The following is a 9,473-nucleotide window of genomic DNA, read 5'->3' on the forward strand; positions in this document are numbered from 1 at the left end:
TTCTTGACCTTGGGTTCCCTGTTACCAGCTTTCCCGTCCCTCCTGCTTTCTCGTTCTTGCCCCTAGACTGGTATGCCCCTTTAGTCTCATTTTGTTTTATGGGCCTGTCTAATCTTTGGCTGAAGGGTGAACCTCAGGAATGACTTTAGTACTGAGTTAAAAGGGTGTTCAGGGGCCATACTCTTGGGGTTTCTCCAGTCTCTGTCAGACCTAAGTCTGGTCTTTTTTTGTTAGAATTTTGTTCTACATTTTTCTCCATCTCTGTCTGGGACCCTCTATTGTGATCCCTGTCAGAGCAGTTAGTAGTGGTAGCTGAGTACCATCTAGTTGTGTTGGACTTAGTCCGGTGGAAGCCGTGGTAGTTGTGGTCCATTAGTCTGGACTAATCTTTCCCTTGTGTCTTAGGTTTCCTTTATTCGCCCTTGCTCTAGACAGGGTAGGACCAGCGGAGTATCTTAGATGGCCTCTATGATTAGCATTCTTTATCCTCTTCCTTAGGCACCAGCAACTCCATTTTTTTTTTTGGCAGGGCCCCGCCTCCTTTGGCCATAGACCTGACATTTGAACCCAGCCTTGCCACTCACAACTGCTAGGCACTCAGCTCGGGGATAGACATCTTACCAAAACTTGGAGTTGTCTGCTGCCATGCCTCTACCCACTTCTTCCCATCATGGAGGGAACTAGTCTGTAATAGGAAAGCATGAGGCCAACACACAGAAACTGAGAGAAAGACATCTGATGAATTAGTGGAGACCCTGAAATTTACTCCAAACAGGAACTTCCAAGTCACCGGACCCAATAAATGCTTCAGCTAGCTTGAGTTGTTTTTGGCAACCGCAACCAGGAGAGTTCTGATTAATATAAACTCATACTCTCCACTAATAATTTACTAAGTCTCTTTCAACCTAAGCCAAATTCAAGTATAAGATAAAGGATAAGCAGTGTTCATGACCAATTTCCTATGTCAAATTCTTGCCCATTAGTGAAATAAACCATTCCTTGGAACATTAAAACAACAATGAAACAGCCTTCAAGACTATGAAATGATTATATACAACTTTACTTATATTTATTTTGTTTTAAATTACATTAAATATATGAATAAACTCAATTCTCCCAGATTTTTTAAAAAATTCTACAATAAACACTGTTAGCAATTTACAGCAAACAAGAAATCAGACAGAAAAACTATTAAAAGCAAGCGATACGTCTGACAATTCAGACTTTTCAAAGAGGGGGTTGTTTTTTTCTGTTTCATTTAAGTCCTCTGTCTTCTCAGGATTATTAAAATGTAGAGTAAGGTCACATAGCAATAACTGGGAGAGCTCTGTATAAAACAAAACAATGGAAGATATTAATATCATTGCAGCACATATGTGAGAGAAATCCTATTGCCTTAAATAGCTATTCCCTAATTCCAAATTTAATTTTTTTCAAGTGATATTGATCCAACCACAACTTAGGTATGCCCCATTTTGACTTAAAATCAGATTTATGTACTATAAAAGAAGAATGACAAATTTTATTAGAAGGGCTCTTCAGCTAAACTAGTCAGCTAGCTACCTTACTAAACTGCAGACTGATTTATGTGAATTTGGTTTATACATTATCTAAGTTACATGTACAAAAAGTGTAAAGGCTCAACTAGGTCTATAAGGCTAGTTTCAAAAATAGCAGTTCCTACCCCCTAAGCAGCAACCACTTTCAACTTTTTTAGCTTATTTTGGTTTTATTGCTATTGTTATTGTGTTTGTTTTTGGTATTTACCTCCATATCTTTGAAGGATGTGCTTCTGATATGCTTACTTCATGTTTTTTTCAATTTTAAGTATTATCTACTTCTGGCTATAGACTAAGATTTAGCTCTCTGTACTCACTGCCCTGTCTCCACAATATGTTTATAGTACAATTTTTTCTAGCTTAATGTTCATTTTATTATGTAAATATTTTTCACACCTGAATCTTGTAGTATGATATTTACTTTCCAGCAAGCCCCAACCCCTCACCTCAAGTTAATAATTGTTTTCTTTTTTCATTGCTTAATTATCACAAATATATCCCAAATTTCTCCCAATTGGGTAAATCTCCTTTGGTGCCTTCAAATACCTTAGTTATTCTATGCTGAAAAAGTCTCCCCTCTCCTGAAGTCTTCTGGAGGGGTTGCTCTCTAGGACTGCTGCACAGCTCACATTTTGGGAACTCCCTTTACCATTATTCTGGAGACTCCTTTCACCCGTCTTGTGTTGAATGCCCTGTTTCCAGAATCCCATGTGTTTCTCTTTTTGGTCTGCTCTATTGTTTGGTGGAATACAGCCTCAGTAACTTCTCAAAGGGACAAATATTATATGGCTAAAATTTTCTCTGTAAACACTCATTTTAGGTTAATTGATTGACTGGGTACAGAGATCTAGGTTGGAAATCATGTTTATTCAGATTTCTAGAGACACTGCTGCATTGTCTTCTAGCTTCCAGTGATGCTATTGAGAATTTTCATGATTCCGATTCTCAATCCATTTTTTTTTTTTTTTTTTTTAATTTTTGGAAGCTTTAGGGATCTTTTGCTCTCCTAGTGTTTTCAGATTTCACAATTTTGTGTTTTCATTCATTGTATTGTACTCCTTCTCTGTAGAAACTCATGTCCTTTAGCTTCGGGCAATTTTCTTACATTATCTCTTTGATGAATTCCTCCCCTCCTTTGTTCTATGTTCTCTATTTCTAATCTGATATTTATTGAATGTTGGACCTCCTTGACTGATTTTATTTTCTTCCCCTAGTAATTCCTCTCTCTCTTTTTGCTCTATAATCTAGATTTTCTTCATTTTATACTCAACCCCTTTTACAGAATGTTTTATTGCTGTTGTCCTATTTTTAATTTCTAAGAGCTCCTTTTGTTCTCTAAATATTCTTTTTTTTAGAGTATCTTGTTCCTTTTTCCAAACTCATCATCATCTGTTACTTCTCTGGATATTAATGATAGTTTTCATCTCCTTTCATAATCTTTGTTTCTTCCTCATTGAATCTACTTGTTTCTGCTTTTCACATTACATGCTTTTCTCAAATATCTGTTGTACCATAGCTGTCTGCTCATACTTAACTCCAGGGCACTAAAAAGACAGTTGGAAGCTCTGTGCCTATGGTAGTCTACACTGTGCGGTTTTCTGGCTGGGTTATTTTGTTGAGGAACCTCTGCTATCAGTACCTATAGGTCTTTTCTCTTAGGTTGGTCAAATTCCTGAAAATAGAATCTGCTTGGAAGGTATACATCTGGCTGCAATTACAAGCTGTGGGTCTTATAATCAGGTGTATAAACTTTGTCTTACTATTCCTGTTTTCAGTGTGGTACTTCCTCCCTTAACTTGTGGCTAGTGGCTCCAGGCCAGACATTCCTACCCTCTCAGTGAATAAACTTTTTGAGTCTTCTGTCACAGAGAAAGAGCAGCTGCTCAGTTTTGGGGAGGGGGGCGAGGGGAAACTCAGGGGTCCACAGCTTCTTAAACAGACACTAATGAGTCCTCTTCTTCTTAGCCCCACCTTCCCTCACACTTGTAGAGGACTCTGAATCACTACTTCTTGAGTCTTTGGGGGCTGTTTCTTGGCTTTATCCAGTCAATTTAGGGTTTAGATTTTGGGGATCTATTAAATGTTATTACTTGTCTATTTGCTGCCCATTTACTTTCCTTTTTTTTGTTATCTCTTCTTCATATTTATTTTGTGGGTTTCTGTCTTTTTTAAATTACTTTAAATTTAAATCTCGTATCTGCCACTTGCTAGTTGTGTGAATTTAGGAAATTCAGTTAACCTTTTCCTGTCTGTTTCCATATCTGTAAGTGCTGAAGACAATAGTTCCTACCTCATAGGGTTGTTATGAAAATTAAGGGAGTTAATTTATGTAGAACTCTTGGAAAAGTGCCTGGATTATGGTAAGTGCTAACAAATGTTAGTGACTGCCATTATTACTTTGGGGAGGAAATGGGGGTAAACTGAGTTCATTCAATTCACCATGTTTACCAGTAGTCTACCCTCCTAGTGTGACTCTACAGGTCCCGTGTATCCTAACTGCCTGACCTACTCAAAAATTTTTCAGGAACACATCTATCATTTCTATTTTATTTCATGAAAGAATAATCTCCAACTGGAACAGTCAGAACAAACAGGTTTGGGAGGAATCTACATCTTCCCTAATTCTTTTAAATGAGTTCAGACATCCAGAACCATTTATTCATTTAACAAATCAAGGCACCGTGTTAAGAGCTAGAAATACCACACTAAAGGGCTTACAGTTGAGTGGGAATAGAAAAAACAAGTAAACACACGATTATAACAACACAGTGTGACAGGTGATATGAGAGGGTAGGAGTACCATCCTTGCTCAAAAAAGTTCTCCAGTGTTAAATGACCTTGACTAATAAGTGGCAGTTACCTAGTGTAATAGGGGTGGGGGTGAAGCAGTGGGCATTCCAGAGGGAGATGGAAGTGTGAAGGCACAGACACAAAAGAGAACAGGTGTGAATATGCAAATAGTTCAGTATGACTGAAGCACAGATGCGAATGAGATAAAAGACTGGAAGGATAGACTGGGCCTGATCACAAAAGGTTTTATAGTCCCTTCTAGGAGGTTTAGACTTTCTCCTGATGACAAAGGTGAGTGAGCTAGTGGGGGTTCTCAGCAGGAAGATTGAGATTTGCATTTCAGAAAGATAATTTGAGCTGTAATGCTCAGAATAGTTCTGAAAGATGGATTAACCAAACTTCTTTACATCAGACCACTCAGAACCTGTTAGCATGCATTGTGACTGTAAGAAATAATATTGTACACAGCATAAAGCACTTCCCAAACCTATCTGACCATAAGAACAGGAACTCCAGTTTGTTTGGTTTTTTTTTTTGGTTTTTTTTTGCAGACCATCTATTAATGTCTCTTAACACAGCAGGGTTTACAGATCAAAGTCTGGGAAATACTGTCCTACTGAGAACCTATGGAGAACACACTCAGAAAAAGCATAACAGGCACTCACTATTTGGTGCCTAACTAACAGCCACTCCCTTCTTCTTCTTGGTGGCATAACTTGACTTCATTTGAAGTGATCCTTTCCCCATCTCCATCGGTAAATTCTGACTGGTCCAAACTGGTCTTGGCAGTCCCACTGGTCTTGGCAGTCCCATTCCCCTTGGCAGTGGCTGCTGTAGGCATGCGCATGTGATGCAAATCTGGCCAATGAAAGGAAAAGGGAAATGTGCTGGAGGGATCCAGAGAAAGACTTATAGAGAGAGAGACATTGGCAGAGGAAGCTCTTCTTCTACTGGATGTGGCCACGTCTGCAAGCAATGACCATGAGGAGTGATAAGCAGAGTGAACATGACAGAGTAGAAAGATGGAAAGAACCTGGTTCATAAAGAAGGCTTTAAACCTCTGAATTAACTTTAGGGTTGCCCTACCTTGGATCTGCTTGTTATTTTCCTTACTGTATATGTCACATTAAGTTGGTATTTGGTTAATTGTAGCTCATGGTCTCATAACTGACACCGAAGTGATCTTCGAATAGAGTTGTCTGTCATAAGAGTAGTTACATATTCAATATAGTTTTCATGGTTAGAAATAGGACCAGTACGTGAAAGGAATAGGCAGGCAGATTTCTCAGCTAGTCTATAAGGAGGAATTACCCAAAATAGAATGGGATTGACTGTTGAGGTAGGCAGCTCCACAACATAGGAAACGTTTAGAAAGGGATAGATTGTGTCCAGAAATGTTCAGTCACAAAAATTTTACATGGCAAGGATAAAATAACAGAGTATCTTTGTGAGGTGAGTGATTAAACATCAAAACCTGTAAGGTCTAATCCTACTCTATGAATCTGTTTAAAATGAAGAACCCTTAACTCACAGAATGAAGCAAGCTTATAATTTTTAAATTGGAAGGAACGTTAGGGGCTTAATAAGGATTAATGAAAAAAGGCACTGAATTTTGCAGGATGTGACATAATTACGTAATAGTCTGTTGAAGGAAAAGAAAAGAAGTAAATTTAGAGAGGTCAGTTAACATCACAAGCTTGTCAGTGTCACAAATGGGAATTCAGGTCTGCTAACTCCTAGGTCAATGCTCAAGCCTAATTCTTCTGTAGAGATCTAGTTTATAATTACATTGTGAATATTCCTTCAGAAATAGAGAAATCCTAATTAGAGGTCAAAATTCAGTTACACCCCAACAGAAGCACAAATTGATTCTACTATTTAATGTTTAACAATGACATGCAAACGTTTTAATCAGTGATTCCATATTTACCTTTCATCTTCTTCAATTCCAAAGAAATTGTGTTAATATTTTTAATTATGGCTTCCACATTCAGCTTATGGTCAGAAACGTTATTCTTAAGCATCTGATTTTAAAAGAGAAACAAAAGCAGAAAGTATAAATCAGAAGTACTTACGTGTACTTTTAAAATACTTACAACTTTCAGTATTTCTGAGACGAAAATAAGTTTTTTGAGAACTGAAATAATAGTCTTCATAACATGGTTAGAATTCTAACATCAACTTGTTATGTAATATTTTTCCAACTGAAAATATCTCCACCTGGAATTCTCAGGATGAAGTTTCTACTTTAATCAAACTACATCCACAAGATGGGGCCCTTACAACAGAAATGCGGATGTACCCCTTTTCAGAAAGCATTAGCACTTATATAAACTACCTGACAACTTAGCAATCATATAAGATCTTCTCTAATTTTGTTTCTGTAAATCAGTATCTTTTTCCAACTCAACCCTAGGCTTATTCTTGAATGACAAGGTCCAAATACAATCTCATTAAGTACACAGTAAAACTCAAAAAAGGAATGGCAAAATAGTCATTTTTATTTTAGCTTTAGGGTTTTTGATTTTAATTTTGGTTAACTGAAATCTGAAAATCAACATTTTACGCCCGGTGGATTGAAACTGCTGACCCTTTGGTTAGCAGCCATAGCACTTAACCACTATACCACCTGGGCTTCCTAGGCTATATACCTAGTACATCTATATACATAGTACAGTTGTGTCAGATGCAAATAAAGAGAGGTGGTTCACTAGAAACTTACCTTAGCCATTCAAGTTTCTCAAAATGACTTGAAAACTAAAACACAATTAGCACATACAACTCTAGCATTGTGAAAGGTGGGCAGTTATGGGTGGGTCAGACTGCTTGTTTAATATAATGAAAATAAACTAACCTTTAAATCAATTCCTTGCCTCTGCCTTCAGAGCCAGATAATTTATTGTATTTCTCTCACTCACTTCAGTGCATACACTGTGTAAGAGTCACTGTAAAGGAAATAAAAATTTTGTTTTCCAGATGTTAATAAAATGCACTTTCCATCTACCTACAAGCCCCTAATACCCAGTTAAACCAGTTGTTGTGGATTCATGGCAACCCCATGTGTGTCAGAGTAGAATTGTGCTCTACAGGGTTTTCAATGGCTGATTTTTTGGAAGTAAATCGCCAGGCCTTTCTTCATGGCACTTCTGGTGGTCTTGAAACTCCAACCTTTCAGTTAGTAGCTGAGTCCTTTAACAGTTTGCACCACCCAGGGACTCTCACAAGCTCCTAGAGGTGCTAAATAGGGAGTGGCAACTATTTTGCTATGACAAACCAAAGATTCAGTTTTGAGAAAAACGGAAAGATGTTAAAAATAAAGGAGGGGGGGAATTAAATGACTTTAAAAAGAGGAATAACTATTTAAAAAGAGTGAAGGAGTTGGGTAGGAACTAAAGGAACAGAGAAATGCCCAAGAAATTAGACTCTCCCCCGCTCTGAGGTCTGGTGGGTAAGGTTCCTCAGAGGGTGGAGCTGTGTCTGGATTCCATTGGACTGAGAGAGGCCTGCCTGTGTCAAGCCATCCCCAAGGAGCTCCGTCAGGTCAGGCCGTTAGAGAAACAGAGAGGAGAGGCCCGTCAAACAGCACTTCACCAGGAGGTGAGAAGCGGAGAGCGGGTTTGGGAACAGAAAGAAGTATGGGGCTATCAAGACCGAAGGCGCTAATGCAACTAAAGGGCTAACCCCACTAGGCCCGACCAAGTACTCAAGCCACAGGAGCGATTATTATCACTGCCGTTTCCTTTCTAACGGTCAACCACTCCTTCTCCGGCCAACCAACCAACACCCGTGAGGAGCAGACCCTTGGGGGCTGTGGAGTGGGAGACGCACGGTCAATCTGCCCACCCGTCCACCCTCTCTTAGTGGCTGATGCCTAAGGCAGCCTGTACATCGCCAGAGTTCTGACCCTCCCAAACCTGATTAGGACCCTGGCCTGCGGATAACCACCGATCCTGTCAGGACCCACCCAGTCAACGGTCACCGAAGTCTGGACCGCCAGGGGAGGCGAGCGGTCGTTGAAAATGAGGCTGGGCTTCCTAATTGGCCAGCTTCTCCACCCAGTGCATCCTGGGAGTTGTAGTGCCAGGCAAAGCCCCTACGGAGAAGATTCTGGATGCAAGTGACTCCAACTGCTGCGTCTGCAGAGGGGGAGGTGGGAAAGACGCTGACATTTCACACCTCCTATGCCCCAGGCACTGCGCTGGGTGCTTTACAGCCCTTATCTGCATTTAATTTTCATGGTATAGTGATGTAGTTAAGACAAGACTCTACTGAAATCGCCTGGGTATGAAGCCTATGCCAGCACTTGTTTAGCTGTATAGATGCAGGTTGGTGATTTAATGATTCAGATTCCAGTAAAATGGACTCATCTATAAAATGGATTTGATAATAACTGCCTTTTAGTGTTATTGTGAGGATTAAGCCAAATAATGCACGGAAGGTGCTCGGCACGGACTGAATTGCTGGGTGGAGGGCTGTGGGGACCATGGTCTCGGGGAACATCTAGTTCAATTGGCATAACACAGTTTATAAAGAAAATGTTCTACATTCTACTTTGGTGAAGTAGAGTCTCGGGTCTTAAAAGCCTGTGAGCAGCCATCTAAGATACTCCACTGCTCTCACCCCTTTGAGAGCAAGGGAGAATGAAGAAAACAAGATACAAGGGAAAGATTAGTACAAAGGACTAATGGACCACAACTACCATGGCCTCCACCACACTGAGTCCAGTACAACTAGATGGTGCCTGGCAACCGCCACTGACTGCTCTGACCAGGATCACAACAGAGGGTCCCGGACAGAGCTGGAGAAAAATGTAGAACAAAATTCTAGCTCACAAAAACAGACCAGATTTACTGGCCTGACAGAGACTGGAGAACCCCAAGAGTATGGCCCCCAGACACCCTTTTAGCACAGTAATGAAGTCACTCCTGAGGTTCACCGTTCAGCCAAAGATTAGACAGCCCCATGAAACAAAACGAGACTAATGGGGCACAACAGTCCAGCAATAAGGACTAGAAGGCAGGAGGGACAGGAAACCTGGTAATAGGGAACCCAAGGTAGAGAAGGGAAAGTGTTAACATGTCATGGGGTTGTTAACCATTGTCATAAAACAATATGTGTACTAAC

At 39.9% G+C, this 9,473-nt stretch overlaps 1 protein-coding gene across 1 annotated transcript; it reads right to left on the reverse strand.

Moving 5' to 3' along the window:
* Positions 1–4,859: 4,859 nt before the first annotated feature.
* Positions 4,860–6,770, reverse strand: CUNH5orf58 (chromosome unknown C5orf58 homolog). Its single transcript, XM_012560104.2, has 2 exons — positions 6,280–6,770; positions 4,860–5,207 (listed from the first exon to the last, which is right to left on the reverse strand). Exons 1-2 carry the CDS (start codon positions 6,371–6,373, stop codon positions 5,029–5,031), a joined length of 273 nt encoding a protein of 90 aa, XP_012415558.1. The 5' UTR covers positions 6,374–6,770; the 3' UTR covers positions 4,860–5,028.
* Between the last annotated feature and the right edge of the window lie 2,703 nt (positions 6,771–9,473).

Source organism: Trichechus manatus, unplaced genomic scaffold (genome assembly GCF_000243295.1).
Source record: "Trichechus manatus latirostris isolate Lorelei unplaced genomic scaffold, TriManLat1.0 scaffold00011, whole genome shotgun sequence".
Classification (NCBI taxonomy): domain Eukaryota; kingdom Metazoa; phylum Chordata; class Mammalia; order Sirenia; family Trichechidae; genus Trichechus; species Trichechus manatus.